At 37.9% G+C, this 18,608-nt stretch overlaps 1 protein-coding gene across 2 annotated transcripts in view; it reads right to left on the bottom strand.

Moving 5' to 3' along the window:
* The window catches only part of LOC144377167 (uncharacterized), a 309,888-nt gene that overhangs the window by 102,570 nt on the left and 188,710 nt on the right, over nt 1-18,608 (bottom strand). For both annotated transcript variants that reach the window (XM_078046892.1, XM_078046891.1), the window contains exon 3: nt 16,424-16,534. In XM_078046892.1, coding sequence (XP_077903018.1) covers nt 16,424-16,534 — 111 coding nt within the window. The remainder of the gene's footprint in view (nt 1-16,423; nt 16,535-18,608) is intronic.

The following is an 18,608-nucleotide window of genomic DNA, read 5'->3' as shown; positions in this document are numbered from 1 at the left end:
TAAGGCAGGAGGATTGCTGGTTCAAAGCCAGCCTCAGCAACTTAGTGAAACTGTAAGCAACCTAGTGAGACCTTGTGTCAAAATAAAAAATGAAATGAAAAGGGCTAGGAATGTGGCTTAGTGGTTAAGCACCCTTGGGTTCAATCTCTGTGGTACAAAAAAAAAAAAGGCTGATAAGAATTCATTGATCTGGGGGTACTTTCATGGGATATAAGATTTAATATCTTGGCAGAAAATGGAACAAATTTGCTGGTAGGTTGGCTCTTAGCTGTTTAGAAATAGTGATAACCAATGTTGAACGAAGTGGAGGTGCCCCAGTTTCCTTGATAGAGAGTAAAGGAAGGAACAAAGTTAGGTCAAGGAATGTAAGAGTCCTTGCCTGCATATATTTCATGACATCAGAAGACCCCCCAGTGAAAAATGCTTCACAGGAGGATCCAGGGGGCATACACAGTGAGAAGTTCACCAGAACCACTGGGAAGTTCAGTGATGACCACCCCTTTCAGACCAGGGCTAACTGTAGAAAAGACCATCACAGAGCTTTAACAGCCGCAGGAGTGTTGTGGTCTTCAAATAAGGTCCAGGTGCCAACACTTAACCACAGGGTCCAGGACCCCATAATTATCATAATAATAATTTGATACATAAAGTATTAGAAAGATGGTTAAGGTGCTTGGCAGCCTGAGGGGCAAAATTAATGGACAGCCAACAAAGGTGTTTGTAACAATTTACAACTAAAAACAGAAAGAAAAGAAAGAACAAATGAATAAAGGAGTAGGGTACTAGCTGAGGGTGATCATCCCAACAAAAGTCATGACCCCAGACACTGGGCCAATTTTTAGATCAGAAGCTCATTACCTGAAGCAGAAGCCAGGTTCCTAGGAGATATGCTCTGTGAAACCACAGCAAATATAAATTATAGTGACTCTTTGAGTTTCCTTTAAAGAGACTTATAGCTATTGTTAAGGTGAAATTACCCTAGGGAAATGAACATACCCAGATACTTTGAGGACTATTACATAAAGGATTCGAATTTATATCATTATTTAGAGACTTGAAATACATCATGGTTCCTCTGTGATGGAGGGGACTTATGGGAGTCAGGTACTGGAGAGTCCTAGATAAAATATAGCTCCCAGTGAGCTCAAATGGGCTCAGGGACTCACCCCGTAGACATTTTCTGATTCCTTTGAAATATCCCCTACATAGGTTCCTTGGCTTATGGTGTCAAAACTATTACAGTGGGAAAATATAAAGAGCTACCTCTGAAACTAAAAGTCTTTCTAATCCTCTTTTCGAGTTGGAATATATTAGTATAGACTTTTAGTATTAGCGTAGAATAGAAGTATAAATAGGTACCTCTTGGGGCAGGGCAGTGTTTATACTACCAGTAAAGACCTACAAAATCCACAAGTTGTGCTAATCATCATATCATCATATCACTGATTAATATGCTTGTGTTGCTCCTTCAGAAACCAGATATAACCTACAGAATAAATAATTTCATTGGCATAACCAATTCATTGTAGGCATAACCAGTAGTATCCCAATTGCAGCTGCTGTGCCAGACATGGTTTATAGCTAGAGAGGATAAGTAAGTTCTCAAATCCATGGTATGTAGCCATTGATTTGACAGAGATGTTATTTCCATTACGACTAGAAAAAAAGAGAATTAGAAAGACTTTGCATTTGTATAGGACAAACAACAATATTCATAAGGTCTGTTGGATCATATGGCTGAAATTTAAGGGATTTTGCTCAGGGCTGTGTTAGCTTTCCCATCTTCTGTCATGATATGTTCATAGGAGATCTGTATCACCTGAATATCCGATAGGTTACTGATGATATACTAACTTCATGCTGTACACACAAAAAAGCAAAAGGTGGCTGATTTGCTTAAGGCCTTATACCTAAATTTCAAAGAATGAGAGCTAAACTTCATACTGTCAGTTGGTCAGGTTTTTAGAGGTTTGGGAGTAAGGAATATGACCTCCAAAGTAAAAGACAAATTAAAGCATCTCTTCTCCTCTACCATGGAGAAAGCAACACAGCACCTATTAGACCTCTTTGGAATCTGAAGACATCATATTCCACTCCTAGGAATACTACTCCACCCTGCTCCCTTAGGCTGCTAGCTTTGAGTAGGAACTGAATTCAGAAAGAACTCTGTAGCAGGCCCAGGATTCATTGAGGCAGTCCTGCCTCTGTAGCTGTATGATGCTGTGGTGTTGGGAGTGCCTGTTGTGGGGGAAAGACCTAATATGGAGGTTATCACAGCTTCAGGACAAGAATTACAACACAGGCCCCTGGGATCCTGGATCCAAGCCATGCCATCTGCAATGTAGAATTATATGTCTTTTGAGAAACAGCATCTGGAATATTGCCCACTTGAGTATGGGGTGCCAAGTGACCATGCCTCTGGAACCAACCATTATATGAGTTGAGTTCTGTTGGACTCTGAATCATAGAGCAGATGGGCACAGCAGTAGCCCATTAGAAGATGGAAATGATATATTCATAATAGAGCCCAAACAGGATCAGTAGGCTTGAGCAGCTGCATTAGTAGGTAGTCCACACTCTCATGTCACTACCTCAGTTTTATTATGTTAAACTATGTCATAAAACCAGCTGAAGGAGAAAGAAAAGACAAAAGCTTAGTTTGTGTGTAAGGTCAAATTAGTACATGGGTACAAGCCAAAAATGATGGCAGCTGCATTACAATCAGGGGTGTCCTCGAAAGATAGTGGAGATGGGGACAATCTTTGGCAGCAAGCTGTGAGGAAATGATCTGCCCAGTCATTTTATGAGGAAGGAGAAGTGCCCAGAGGTAAGAATATGAGCAGATTCTTGGTGATCAATGGCTTGGCTATTTGGTTCTGCAATGAAGAGGACCCAATATTGGAAACAAGGATGTCCAGGATAGAGGCATGTGAATGGATGAATGATATGGAAATGGAGTGTAAAGATTTTGTTTCATATATTACCATCACCAGAAAACGCATCCCCTGAAAGACCTACAGAATTACCAAGAAGACAAAATAACTCCACTGGTTGATTTTAGGCAAACTTCTTTATCAGTCTCTCCAGAATTGGGATTTTGTGCACATAAATGGAGTGGCCCCATGTCACAGACAAAGCTACATGTGGGCCCCAAAATGTAAACATCTACTTATCAAAACTATTAGCTCCTGTTTCTTCTGAATATCCTGCTCACCAGTAATAGCTATCCTGAGTCCCTGATACAGTCTTGTGGCTGCAGGAGACCATTTTAGTATTAAAACAACTGCATTAGGCCCTTTCATTCTTAAAGAACTAGCAATGTATCCTCACAGGGATAGATACATATTCTGGGCATGGATTTGTCTTTTTGGTGCATAGAACTGCAGGTACCAACCCTAACAGGGCTGTGGAAAGCCTTGACTTCCACATGATAGGATTTTCACAGCAAGAAGATGTGGGTGTGGAGAGCTGAGGGCTGTCTTTTCTTGGAAGCCACAAGAACACAAATTTGTCCCATGGAGAGGCGAGAAAGCTGGGATATTATCTTCCAATTCTGATTCCTACTGCCTGCTCAGAGTTGCTGCTGGGGCAACAGCTCTGACCTCTCCTGGTTTCAGTGATTATTCTGTGATTGTTGGAATACTATCTAGCAAAGAGGCACAGAAAGATATCCACATGCCTAGAAACTTCCCTCCTGGGACCTACAGTGAAGGTATGAACAAGACTTCAAAGACGTTTTCTGCATGTTCACAAAATCTTAGAGTCATTTGCATTCAGTGGCAAATTCAATTATAACCTAAGTTGGATGTACAGAAAAAACTAATCTGGACTATTTCTGAGTCCCCACTCACTAGGGAGTAAGAAACATTATTAGTTAACTGTGTAATCTGATTTAAGCCTGCTCTGATTCAATCATTTTAAGCAGTACTTTCAAGTTGTACAGTATTCATTCTTTTTATGATAAAAGTAGCATTTCCTTCACCCATTCAGTCATCTTTGCAATAGTGGAAACAATTGACACTTCATGCTCCAGGGCTTCTTCCTCTCTGACCTCTGAGGTGATGCTCTTGTCCATCTGGGCACTCCTTATCCTGCTGGCATTTGAGGCTGGAACCTGAGGCTAAAGTGACTTCTAGTCTAATGTCTTTCTGGTCAGAACCCAGGTGGAGCTCCAGGGCTACCTTGGCTTTTCTATGGCTCCTGCAGGTGCGTCCATCTGTCTGAGGATTTTCTGTAACTATCACTCACCCTTCCACCATGGCAAACCTCTCAATCAAAGCTCCCAGCTACTCTCTTCCTCCTTCAGATAAAACCATGGATATCCCAGAAACATTGACTCTCACAGTCTCTCTCTGCTCCACCATCCTGGACTACCCAGTTCACTTTGATGGTGCTGCAACTCAGGCCAGTGATGTGTTGTCCTCACCTATCTGTAGCATTTCATTATCCAACCTTGAGACGCCACTGAACTCATGTTCTCTATCATCCTTCTAGGAGGAAAGAGTGACTTTTCACTAAAGTTATATTTTCCTTCTTCCTGCTATCAACTTCCTGGCCAAACCTTAGGTAGCAATGAGGCTGGAGAAACTATACACGGATAGGTGCAGGATGGGACTCTAATAAGCTAAATTTCAAACTAATGGAATTTTGAAAGACTTCTCCAAATAGCATATTTGCAGGTTGTTCCAGTCTTGCTGAACAATCCTATTTTTGAATGTAAGAAGTTTAATATTAATTCAATGTTTATCTTTCACATTCCTACTCCAGCGAATCCTAATCTTCCCCCAAAAGATGGATGTTGGAGGTTGGACTAATGCAAAAGAAAAACAATATTTTCAAAATAACTATCATTATTCTTTTTATAATTACTCAAGAACAATGGCTGGAGTCTATTAACTTCAAGTTTTTATGACACAGAAAAATGTAGCATTATTTAGTGATGCTGGAGGGTCTCAGAAATTTTCCAAAATCTTCATAGGAGACTTTGACTTTATAGGAATTAAGGACTTGAAGTTGGCAGCTTTGAAATAATAGTCTCAGAATCCATAAAAATGCATGGTGGTTTCCCCTTCAGATAGGAGAGAAAGAGAAATAGAGAAAATGATACCCTGAGGACACTAAATGTATTTTCCATTAGAATCAGTGACTCTGTTGGACACACCTCTGTCTCCCATGATTCATGGTAATGTCTGGCTATTTTTTGCTTTATTTTAATCAGCCCAATGAATAATAACAAACAATTTTATCTCTGGCAAATGAAAAATCAGATTTTACAGGTCCTGAAGCTTATATAATTTTCAGGTGGTTCTTTAAGACAAAAATGAAGAAAAGAAAAAAGGAAGAAAGAAAGAAAATTATAAGTACTAAATTAGAGCCAGTTCTGAAAGTTTATTTAAATTGAGAAAAAAATAGCAACAAAAAACCAATGAATGCTATAAACATCCCCAAATTTCAGATGTATACTATACTTATTAGTCATGTTCTAAACACATTTTTCTGTATTTTTGACTGTATACCCTTTAACTGCCTCCTCATGATACCGTAGTTGTACAATATTCTTTTTTATAGAAAGAAAAGGAAAGTAGTTCTGTTGTTTCTGAAGCTGTTTGTTTAGGTGAGATTGGGGGAGGGGAAGCTTGCTGGTGGGAGGGTCCAAGCTCATATTGTTAGAAAATAAATGTATCCTTTGGCATGGAATTATGTAGCAGTAGAAAAGATACAAGGTAAAGACTTCAAATCATATAAATGCATTTTGCCAAATTTGAACTTAAGGTATCCCCAGCTCCACATTTCCTAAGTTGGACTCTGAATTGCTTGTGGTCCCTCCAACATCGTCTGACTGAAGGTACCAGTGATGGGGGGGAAGGAAGAGTGGAAGGGGGCAGGATTCTTAATCTGTTGGAACTATGAATCTTACTTGATAGAAGTTAGAAAAACATATGACCATGAGAACACACTTCTAGGATGTCTCCCAGGGTCTTAGAAGGAAACGTTGCAGGACCCTGTCCAGGAGCTTTCTCATCTGAAAGCCCTCTGCTCTCTGCAAGATATTTGATACATCCAACTGGTTGTATTAAGTGATTCCCAATCCAGACCCCCCACCCTCATCCTGGGTGCTGCTTCTTTAGAAAGTCTTTCCTGATCCTCAAGACCTGGGTGCATTTCCTGTCAGAGGTACTTGTAGCAACATACTGTCTATCATCCCCAAGTACTGAAAAGTGCCTGTTCAGTCTTGACCTGCATCTCTCATTTTCTCAGGGAATATTATGTTGCTTAAACTCCTCTTCCTTTCCCCAAGGCACCAAAAGTCTTTGAGGGCAGGGCTCAAGTTTTATTCACCAATGTATTTCCATCATTTTACACTGAATCTAGTATATAGGAACACTCAAAAACTATCTAATATAATAGTGAGCAAATGGAGCAATGGCAGGAAAGACAAAGTATCTATGCCACTTATTCCTAAGAATTCAATTCTTGACAAAGGACCACCCAATAGGAAACAAGATCATCTTAGAATAATACCAAAGCCCTTCTCTGATGGTTCCATATTTCCCCTTTCCATACCTCCTTCTGAAATTATGCCTAAAAGGATTAAAATACTCCTGTAAATTGGTTAATATATAAAACTCACGACTGTCCTAGCAGAAGAGTCTTTTAAATATTTAAATATTTTAACCATATAACTTCTTCTTGCTCATCACCATAAATTACAGTGGAAACATTGTAGTGTTGGAAAAGAAAAGTTTGGATTCTGTCCCAATATAATCTCTATTGGATCTTAACCTATTGCCTCTTAACGTTTGATTCTTGGAAGATCTTCCACCTGCCATCATGTTAGCATATTTTTGAAGACCACAGATGTAATTAGGGAGAAAGAATAGCATAGTAATGGTATAAATGTCTGGAATTGGAGATTTGCATTAAAAACAAACATGGCTTCATTGTTTATTATCTGGCAGAACAGACTGGGAGACTCTGGAATTACAAAACCAAATTCAGGTCTTCTCCTTAATGATACTTCCTACTGCATGTTATACCATGCACAGATCATTAGCTTTTATGCTGAAAATGTTCCAAGGACTCTGCATTTGCAAACGACTCTGGGCTGACTTTGAAAAAGCCCTTTTGTTGATGATGTATTTCCAAGATTAATGACAGCTAATGAGAGGATGTCCATGAACAACCTTGACTTTTAATGGCAAATACTAAGGTTTTGTAAACAAAGCATAGAAAAGAAAAATTTTAAGATGTAGTTGGAGTCAGAAGAGCTGAGTTTTGGTCTTGGTTGTGTCACCTTAGGCAAGTTTCTGAGCTCTAATTTCCTCATCTATAAAATTTTGATAATAAAAATAGTTATTTCATGAAGTCATGAAAATTTGTCGGATAGTGAAGGTGAAAGGTTATTTGTAAAATGCAAAAACTGTTCTGATTTATAATGTAATATGTTGTGCCATATATTATGTATTCAGAAAATCTATGTGTCTTTGAAAGTTTTCATCATTTATAAAATGTAATCATTTTGTGAGATGAAAGAGGAAGTCTAATGAGTCCTGAACTGATTATGGCCATATATAGCCTACAAGGGTGCCTCCAACTAGTTAAAAGGAAGAAGTCCTTTAAGAGATGAACGTGTTTGAGTTACTGTGAAAATGATTGGATTAAGAGAAGTCATCAAAAGCCCTTAAACTACAAATGGGTGGACATATTTAGAAGTCTGTAAGAAAAGAAAATTGGGGCTAAAGGGGATCTATTTAAGTTTATCAGAAATCTATGCAAAGTGGATAAATTAAATAAACAAGAGTTACATGTTTCTTGTTAGTTATAACATGATATTTGCTGTTGATACAATAACATAGTAAATTTAATGTGGTTTATTTGTCTAAAAGAGAACAGCTTATCTTTTGTTTGGAACATAAAAGCAAGCTGAGTTCTGATCTGTGCTTTTTCAGTGTCTGGTTGATTTGTTCTTGAGGTTTCCAGAGCAAAAGCTTTGTTAATAAATACCTGGCAGGATCCCATTGCAGTGGCTAGTGATCAAAAAGGTGGAGTAAAATCTCCTGCTTGCCACTAAGAAAATTAATTCAGAATTACCTTAACTCACAACATAAAAAAAAACATAATTCAAGTTAAGAAATATTTGTTAGGGTCACTATATGTCAGGCACAGTGCTAGCTTCTATGAGTAGAAAGATGAATGGAAAATATGCTTCTAATTATGCTTTTTGTTTGGTTCTTATAATTTTCTTGCATCCCTCTGGCCCTCTATTTATTTTATTCAACTCTGTGGTCTGCCCTCATTACCTCATGAAAAGAAGGAAAAAAACTGAAAAATAGAAAAACCATCAGCCTCTGGTAGAAAAGAAGGCCTGAGGGGAATGGAAGGATCGAGGATAAACAACAACAAAGCATCTGCTGGATGGAGCCACATTCATGCTTTACCTGCCTGCTCGGTTGCTCTTTCCATCAAGGTCTTACAAAGATGACAAGAACACCCAGAGCATTGCTGATTGACTTACAGACTGGTACCACCTATGTGCTAAGACTCTGATCTATGCTTATTGACTTGTTCAGGTGAGTATCCTTCTCAATATCCCAGGATGCAGGTAAACTAGATGGCATTTGGGACTCTACATATAGAAAACATGGTGATACTATTGTCTTCCCAGTACCTGGTTTGTCTCTCATCTGTCTGTCTGTGATTCTTGCCCCCACCACCCCTTATTTGGGGATAGACTCCACCACACTCAACACACACGTATCTGCCCTCAGAGTAAGTGTAAATCTAGCTCAGCTAGAGAATGCATTTTATAGATTCCCTATAGCCAGATTTTTAGGATGTTGAGGGGCTTGATATGGCCTTTGAACACTGGCACAGGGACCCTCCATCCGTCTTGCCTTTTTACAATAGTGACCCAGCAGGACTCAGATTGATTCGGTTCTATGTAGAGATTAGTGCCTAAGTATGGCAGAGCAACAAGAAGGAGGGAGCCTGGGTCTGTGCAGCAGAGCCCCTCTCCCCACCAACCACAGCACTCACTACTGCACTGTTCTCTTCTTTTTTAACTGCTGTACTTTTTGTCTTTTTAATAGAAAAGTAGCTTTTACCCTAAAACAGAAAGAAAAGCCCACTTTCCCTATACTTAAGTAGGAAAAAATAGAAGAAGCTCAAGGTCTCTCCTAAGGGTACTGACAATTTATTAGGGGAAAGATACAAGGAAACAGAAAAGAGGCACCTCACATGGCTGAAACCCAAGAACACACATAATAGGTCACAGCTCCAAGGATTCAGGGGCTGGGACCAGTGAGACCCAGTGTCTCTGTCTTTTGCAGAGTTCTGTGAAAAACTTGATGAATTCATGCTACTTGAACTTTCTCTTTATTAGAACTCTTTATTCAGGCAAAAGACAGTATAATTGATTAGATATGATTGCAGTGTAGGCATGCCTCATTACTGCACAAGATTACATGATTACACACGAATGTTCTCAAACACATTTAGCCACAGAGTTGAGCCCGTTCTTGTTTCATTCTCAAAAGGTAATCGAACTTCCTTGTTCTTGCAAAAGAAAAATTAGCTTTGGAAAGTGCTGAAGGTTATACCGTCCAAAACTGGATATCAAAACTGAATATTGTTGCTGGCAGAGTCTGAGAACATTCTCAGTTACGAGAAAATGTAGCGTGTGTGTGTGTTCAGAGTGTGGGGGGAGATGTCACAATCTTAATCCCCCCTTTCACTCTCTCCTTCAACCTGGCATTGAAGCTTTGTGTATGATAATGTTCTGAGACTTAACCCAGTTAAATCTGGAGGCTGACTTCTGGCAATTTTATTTTTTATTTTTTTCTAAACAAGCAACCTCAAGTACTTAGCAGTCAAGTGAGTGCATTAAATTCACTAAACAAGTTCTTTAAAATAAACTCAAAATCTAGAGGGAATCACAAGTATTCAAACTTTGACTCCCAATCCCCACTTGTCTCTGGATTTTGAGCCAGTATACTGAAACAAGCTCCTTCACTTGCTTCTGTTTTCTGTTCTTACCTGAAAAACAAACAAATCTTTTATTTTGAAATAGTTACAGTTTCACCATAAGTTGCAAAGACAATACAGGGAGGTCCCTTGTACTCTACTCCATTCCCCACCCCAGTTACATTTATATAATTATACTATAATGTTAGAACCAGAAAGTTGACATTGGCATAACCTATGTGTAGTTCTGTGATTTTTATCACATAACAAATTATATATATATATATATATATATATATATATATATATATATATAATAGGTTCGTGTCAGTACCACTCTGATTAAGGTACAGATACAATATTATAAAAGCCTCCTGGGGCTACCCTTTTGCAGTTACATCCACTCTTCTCTCAACTTCCCTAAACCCAGGCAGAAGTAATATGTCCCCTCTCTTTACTTTCATCATTTCAAGATAGTGAAATAAATGGACTTACATATCATTTACATTTAATGCAATTATTAATATGCTAGGACTTAAGTCTGCCACTTTATTTTTGTTTTCTGTTTTTTCCACTTTTTATTTGTTTTCTTTTTTCTTCCTTCCTATTAGTTATTTGAACAGATTTCAGAATTCCACTTTGATTATCTATAGCATTTTAAAATGTTGTTTTAAAACATAGATTGTTGTTGTTGTTGTTGGGATTGAACCCAGAGTTGCTCTATCACTGAGCTATAGTCCCAGTCCTTATTTTACATATATATATATTATTTTGAAGGAGGGTCTTGCTAAATTTCCCAGGCTGGTCTCATATTTGTGATTCTCCTGGCTTAGCCTCCTGAGTCACTAGGATTACATATGTGTGCCACTGTGCCCAGCTCATAATTTTTTCTAGTGGTTATATATAAGCATTATATGTATATACACATATAACTCACCAAAATGTACTGATGTCAACATTTTGCCAGTTTCAATAAACTATAGTAATCTTATCTCCAAGTCCCTTTACTCTCTTCAATTTACAATGTTCATGAATATTCAAAAATGACTTAAATATTTTCTTTACATACATTGAGAGCTATATCAACCAATGTTATAATTTTTGTTTCAGTCATCTAACACAATTTAGGAAATTCAAGAGTAGAAAGGCTATTAAATTTATTCATATGTTTTTGGGTCTTTCTGTTGCTCATTATTCTTCCAGATATTTGAAGATTTTAAAATTTTTCCTTTCTGCTTTGATAACCCATTCACATAGGACAGGTCTGTGGTGATAAATTCTCTTCATTTTCCCTTATCTGTGAAAGTTTTGTTTCCTCTTCATTTCTAAAGTATATTTTCCCCTAGATATAAAAATCTAGGCTGAACATTCTATCTCAACACTTGAAAAATGCTGAAGCCCTCCATCTCCTCTGGTTTCTAAAGAAAGAACCATCATCATTGGCTTTGTCCCCAGCAGGGCTGGTGCTGTTTCACCTGAGTGCTTTCAACATTCTGCCTGTCTATCAGTTTCAGAAGTTTGAGTAGCATGCTGTTAATGTAGATTTCTTTGAATTTATCCTGTTCAGAATTTATACAAAATGTATAAACGACTCTATAAGTCTATATCTTTTCCTAAATTTGGGGAATTTTCAGCTATTATTTCTTTATGTTTTCACCCCTGCCACTTCCTGAGCCCGATGACATAAATGTTAGTGCTTTGGTTACAGTTTCACAGGTCTCTAAAATTCTGTTCATTTCCTTCCCATTATTTTATTTCTGCTATTCATATTGAGTGATTTCTATTGTCCCTCTCTTCAAGTTCATTGATTCTGTCCTCTGTCTTCACCATACTAAGCCTATCCATTGAATTTGTCTTCGGTGAATGTATTTTTCAGACCTAAAATTTCCATTTTATACTACTTCATATCTTTTCTTTCTTTGCCGAGACCTTTTTCTTTCTTTTTTTTTTTTCATTTGTTTTGAGCATGTTCATAATTGCTATTCACTGAAGCATTTCATGATGGCTGTTCTAAAATTCCTTTCAGATAATTTCAGCAGCTGTGTCATCTTGGTGTTGGTGTGTGTTGATTATTTTTTATCATTCAAGTTAAGATTTTCCTGTTTTGGCATAGTATGTGACTTTTTTTTTTTAATCTGGACATTTTGAGTATTTTGCCATGGAATTCTGTATATCACTTAAGTCTTTTGCTTTGGCAGGTTTCCTCTGACACTGCTCCAGGAGGAGAAAGGGGGAAGTACTGCCTCTTCAATGCCTCATGGAAGTGAAAACCCAAATTCTCCCTGAGAGAGAGGTTGGAGTGCCTGCTATTGCTGTGTGAGGTCTCCATATGGCCACCACTAACAGCATTGGGGGGGGGGGAACGCTCCTTATCATTATATTTATCATTATATTATGGACACATGTGAAAGCCCAAGCTCTCTTCCTGTCTACTCTGATACTACAGGGTGGAATGTGGGATGTGAGAACCTTGTCACAGTTAGACAAGCAAGGGTGGCACATGTGTATCTCCACTCCACCTCTGCTGGTGGGGGTGTGGCTACAGGGTTTTTCCACTTTTCCATCTGGAAGTTTTCTGTGTTGCTAGGCTTACCCTTTGCTAGTCCTTTAGCTAGAATCCACAGGCTTTTCTCGGAGCTCTTGTTTATTTCTATTGTAATTTCCATGTTGCTGCTTCTCTGTTTCATGTCCAGGAAATGGAAACCCAAGAAATCTAACCATCATGTTAAACCTCCAATCCAAGATCTCTAGGCAGTCTGCCATCTCTGCTCCACCTTGTGGGACTTCTTATGTTTGTTCTCATTATAATGCCCGGGGCTAAAACCCTAGACATTTATCAGGAAGAAAAGGGAGAAGCGCATATACTCACTCGGTTGATTTTACCTTAGTATTTCTATAGCTAATAATAAAAATATTGGCTGCTATGTTTTGATTCCTATCTACCTGACCAGCATCATGAGAATTCATTCAATTCCCACAGAAATCTTTGAGGTAGGTACAATAATTATGGGTACCATTTTACATGTGAAGAAGCAGAAACTCTGAGGCAATTAATGTAAACATTTAAGACAATACTTAGCGTAGATACTAATAAAGGCTTGGGAATACTCAGGTGAGTTATCTTTAGCATTGTTAACTTGTTTGAAGGAACTAACTTGTAAGTAGAAAGTTAGAACTCCAGCCTAGGAGAGTCAAAGCTTAAGCTCCTGACTGGAGGCTGTAATTTCTCTCAACTTGCATGTTACCACATGGATTAAGTAATTTCTGCTGTATCCCATTCTATGTCTTTATCCATTTCCCTGATTTTCACTGCCACTGTCTTCTTCACTTTCCCTACAGCTAACAGCTTCCAAATTTCCCTCCATTCATAGCCTAATAAAAATACAACAAATGTATATTTGTGTAGTTGACAAAGTCCTTTTAAAATTTATTACACTTAATATGTATTTCAAGCCTTATGGTAACCTCATAGGCTAGTATTGTTAATTATCACTCTACTTCAAAACTGAAGTTCAGAGAAATTCAGACTCAGGCTCCAAGTCACGTGGTTAGGAAGTGGTCAATATGGGACTCAGACCCAGTGCTATTTCTACCACTCTGTGCTGCATCTGAAAGCCACAGCTGACTTTCACATCCTCCCTGTAGCCCTCTATGCTCATAGTCTACCTCTCTTTGGACATTCTAGCAGAATATAAAGTCTTGGGAAAGAAGAATAAAGGGAAAAGCACAGCAGATAAAGAGATGCCTCTGTAACCGTAGGTGTCTTTTTGGAGCTCCTGATCCATTTGTCGATCTGTTGGAAAAGCTGTCACTTAATAGCACGTATTATTCCTGTTGCTTGCAGCTCCCACAAAGTTATGTTTTGAGATATAGTGAAGAACACAAAGGTTGGGAGTAAGGAGGGAGGATGGATCGTGGACAAACAAACTGGCCACATTGGAGGTTATTTCATAGATCTGGTAAGCAGAAAAACAACACAGATAGTGGCAACTGATATCAAGAACAGGAGACTGGAGGGATATTTAGAAGACATATTTGATAGATGTTGGTGACCCAAAATATATTGGTGTGTTTATTTGATAGAAAAGGAAGCTTGAGAAGGGATGTCATTAGCGACAATAATACTGCCTAGGTTTATGATTTGAAAACCAGGATGGGTCATCTTGCTTACAATTGGAGTCAAGGAAAATCAGTCTAAAGGAGGATTGAGCAGTGCATGGTAGATTGCTGAACAACAGACAAGTAAGCCAAATATTGCATCAAGGGATTAGATTTAAAACTCGGGAAGTAATTAATGGCTTTAGAAAAATACCTGTCACTGGTAGAAATAGAAATGAGGTGAACAGTGAGAATGAGATGGGCAAGTCAAAACCTTATCTAGAAGTGAGAAGTATAGAGACTACTTATGCAGTGATACTATGGAAAACTCATGGAATTTGGAATTTGAAGAACCAATTTTAAAACCTTGTACTCCTCACTTTCTATGTAGATTTTAGCAAATGACTTTACCCATGTGACTCTGTTTCCTAGAAGATAAACATCAATGTTCTCATTTCCTTGTAATCTAGACCCTCATATGTGTCACAGGGAAAACTGTGTTATACAATAGAGGCTTTTTTTTTTTTTAATGGATTCCCAACAATGGCATCTTTCTGTCTAGATCAACTGGAATTTACTTGATATTTGGTCAATCGTAGCTAAATATTGTGAGAATATATAGTTATTTCTATACCATACTTACCATACTTATACACACTACTATATTATACATGTATAAACTGTACATAAATATAAACTTTTTTTCCAATTGACCTCTGATTGACTTAAAACTTGTCAGTAAGTGAATGCACATAAATAGCAGATACACATAAATAGTGCAATATACTTTCTTCTTTGTCACCTATTAAAAAGATCAAAACAGCATTTTTTTGTTCTTTCAAAATATATCAAATGAATATAATCTTTTATCCTGAAATTTCTTATATATTAAACATTGAGTATTAACATTGTGAATATTAAGCACGTCATATAAATAACATGTACAGAAGTGTAATATCAATTCCTATTTAATTTCAAGTCAAGATGCTAAGTCAGGACTATATTTTATTTATATTTCTTCTATACCCTTATTTCAAATTAATTTAAAAATACTAAAATTGTCACAATTTATTTCTACTCTTCTCTACAACCTTGAGAATAGAGTTGAGGTAATCCATTTTAATAAATGAGAAACTGAGCTCTAGAAAAAAATGGCAGAAGAAAATTAAATGTCCATTATAGAGCTAAATATAGTGAGTGCTGAATAAATATGCCATAATTGCTATCCTGAGCAGCATCTTTGCTCTTTTAAGGTTAGTAGATAATTGAGCATGATGTCATTGCAAGTATGCAAATTAGCACAGACCAACAGTCTTGTCATGGAAGTCTTCTGGAATGCCCTATATCTCTGTTTGATTTTTTCATTTATTTACTTATTCATCCATTTATTTATTCAGCAATGAGAAAGGACTAGTCATTATATTAGTCCATATTCCCATTAGTCTGCATGTACCATCACTACATATTTATATTCTCACAGTACTTACAAGACTCTGACCTTGGGTTCTAAAACATGACAATAACATGGGAGGGCTAACTGAACCAGGGTAGAATTAGGTCCTGTACCTGAGACACATCAGAATCCTTCTAATGACTTGGCTTGAACGAGATCCTTCTTGCTAATCAAGTCAGTCCATCCAGAGTTCAGAAAGCTAGGCTGTACCTAAGGATCTCAACTGCTGTTGTGGGCTCTGCTTCTCTTCTTTAGCAGATGCATGCCACAGTACCACCAAAGAAAGGCTCACCCTCTGCAGTGCCATGTCAAGCTGTGTTGGTAGTAGAACCAAAAGGAAACGTTGGTAATTCTGATCCCGTCTTTATGATCATCATGGAAGTGGGGGTATTTGAATTTAAAATCTCCTTAAATTGGGGGTCCATATTAGTGCCTCACTGGCCTCACCCTGGTCCCACTCTACCTGTGTGCAAAGGGATTGAAAATGACTTTGTTCATATTAGCATAGAAAAAGGCCAGGCCCTGTGCATGCATTCTGAAAATGGACCTTATCACATAATTTGCATTGCAAACAAAGTCCATCTTTGAGTTATTCTTTATGTGCTTAATTCTCAGGAAGCTGGATCCCTCTTCTGTTGGGTTTCAGAACCCTTCCTAATCCCTATAGATGGTGCCAATTACCATCCAGGGGAAATGATATAAAATGTCCTCACTGATTGACATAGTAAATTCAATAAATTCTGATCACTAGATGGATAATATTGGATTCTAGATGCTGTCGAGAGGCAGATCTGTCCACAGATGCCAGCATAGGTAGGAGGCTTCTTTCTAAATTTTCACCTCTCTGTACCTCTTAGAGAAGCAATAAACATTGGAATGTCTAACTGAAACCTCCAAATCCGAACTCACCTCCATTAAGTTCTTCCAATCTTCTCCAGAAGTGATCCGTTGTCTTTAGGTCTGAGTGCACATTAGGGCTTGGGTAGCCCAATGATCCTGAGCTCAGTTTTCCCTCAGAACCTAAAACACAATGGAACGCTGAAGGAAGGCTCTTCTTGCAAAGTTCCACTCATTCTAGAAACACAGAGTTGACATTGGCCGTAGAGACCACTGAGCCAATTTAGTTAATGGAAGATCTGGATTTTATAACTAGCACTTCTTGTTCAACCTCAACCTCAATTATGTCTCCCTTCCTCACTCAGCACTTTTCTTGGACATATAGAACATTTATTTCCTTCTACTTTGGATTATGGTTAGGCTTTACCAATTTTAACAACAGAATTTGAGCAAATTGCTTAATCTCTCAATTTTTGGTTTCTTATTTGTAAACAGGGATAACAATTATTTCAACAGCTTATTTTGAAAGACAGACTCAAATTATGAATCCATTAGTTTTCAATTCTGCATTCAATGTATTATTTAACTTCTCTATACCCATTTTATTTATCTGTGAATTGGGAATAAAGATTGCATCCAGCATAGAGTTTTTATGACAACTCAGAAATAACATAGGTAAAGTCAACAATGTTAGCTATTGCCATTTTTTAAATCATAACTCTTTTTTTCCTAATTAGACTGTAAATTACTAAAGAGAATAATCTTGTTCATCTTCTTCTCTCCCTGTAGATAATCTTAGCCAATAACCAATGTATGTTTGTGAAATGCTGAATATTTTCTGTACTTTCACCCTAGGTCATTCATATTATTTGTAACACCTTTATCATGTTCAAGTTTGTTTGGGAATTTATTGATTTATCTTATCTTCCTTTCTTCTTTGCAATGCACTTGATGCAAAACAATTGCTCAGAAAATACCACATGACTAAGTGTAATAATACCAATAAATTCAAAGGTTCTCTACAGCATAGAATCATTATATCTCTTTCGATACCTGAAAAAAAATGTACTGCATTGAAGATCAACAAGTTAAATTTCCTCTCATGAAAGTGACCTTTTAAGAAATTCCAAGTCACCAAATGAACAAAAAATGAGCAGAAGCCCTTTTTCATGGATAGCATGGAAACATGTCCTTATGTTCCATCTTGTGGATGCCATAGTCCATGCTCTCTCCATCTATAGAAACAAAGCAGGCAGGGAGAAACAGATTTCTCTTTGTTTCAAGTGATGTCATTCAGGTCCAGTATGAGGGATCTGCTGTCTGCTCTCATTTTTTCTGCACTGGGAAGCTCTCCTGGCTCTCTTGACACAGACTGAGCTGAGAGGGAGATTGAAAGGGCCGATACACCAACAGCTCTAAAACACATGACAGCAGAAAGCCAGGCTACTCCTAATGCTGATCAGCTCAGAGGCAATGCAATCAAAACCTTCAATTACACCTGGGTGATTTAATCAACTCCCTGTCAAACTTGGGCTGGAACTCCTCTGGTACTGTACAAATACAGTAATTACCATGCCAGCTTGCAATAAGATATCATTTCAGTGGATTAGAAAACACATTCTGTTGTCAATTACCAACAGCCAATTTATAGGCCCTGAAACAAGCAATATTTTTTAATTGCTGCCTTTGTGTCATTATCACAAAATTACTTCTGTTATGAAGCATTAAATCATCTTAGCAATGTTGGGAGTGGGGTCAGGGGGGAGATTTAAAAGTTTTCACTCTGATCTTTCTGATAAAACAGGAATAGAAGCATAAAACTTGTACCCTGCTGTGATGGATTTTGAAATACAAAAACAATCAAAATCCCCAGAGATTCTCAGCTACGCAAACAATCATAAACAAATCCTGAATCTACATGAACAGATCAGAGAGTGGGAAACCAGGGGTCAGATTTATTTTGACTTGTGCTTTTTTTTTTTGTCCCCCCTGGCTTGATTTTTCTCTTATTTGCCTATCTTTCATGCTTCATTTTGTAGATTTATTTCATTTGAGGGTGTTTCAGCCGACACCAGATGTGGCCAGTCACTGGAGAATAGCTGATAGATTTGAAATCTCTACCCATCATCTCCCAAACCCACGTACCCCATCCAAAGAGTAACAATGATTTGGCCTTGCCAGCTACATTCAGCCCTCTCCCAAAGATCCTCAGATTCTTTTCTTCCTGATGCAAGGGGAACATCTGACACACCCCTGC

This window comes from Ictidomys tridecemlineatus, chromosome 4 (assembly GCF_052094955.1).
Source record: "Ictidomys tridecemlineatus isolate mIctTri1 chromosome 4, mIctTri1.hap1, whole genome shotgun sequence".
Taxonomy (NCBI): Eukaryota; Metazoa; Chordata; class Mammalia; order Rodentia; family Sciuridae; genus Ictidomys; species Ictidomys tridecemlineatus.
Note: the sequence above shows the minus strand (reverse complement) of the source record. Positions and strands in the feature narration are given on the sequence as shown.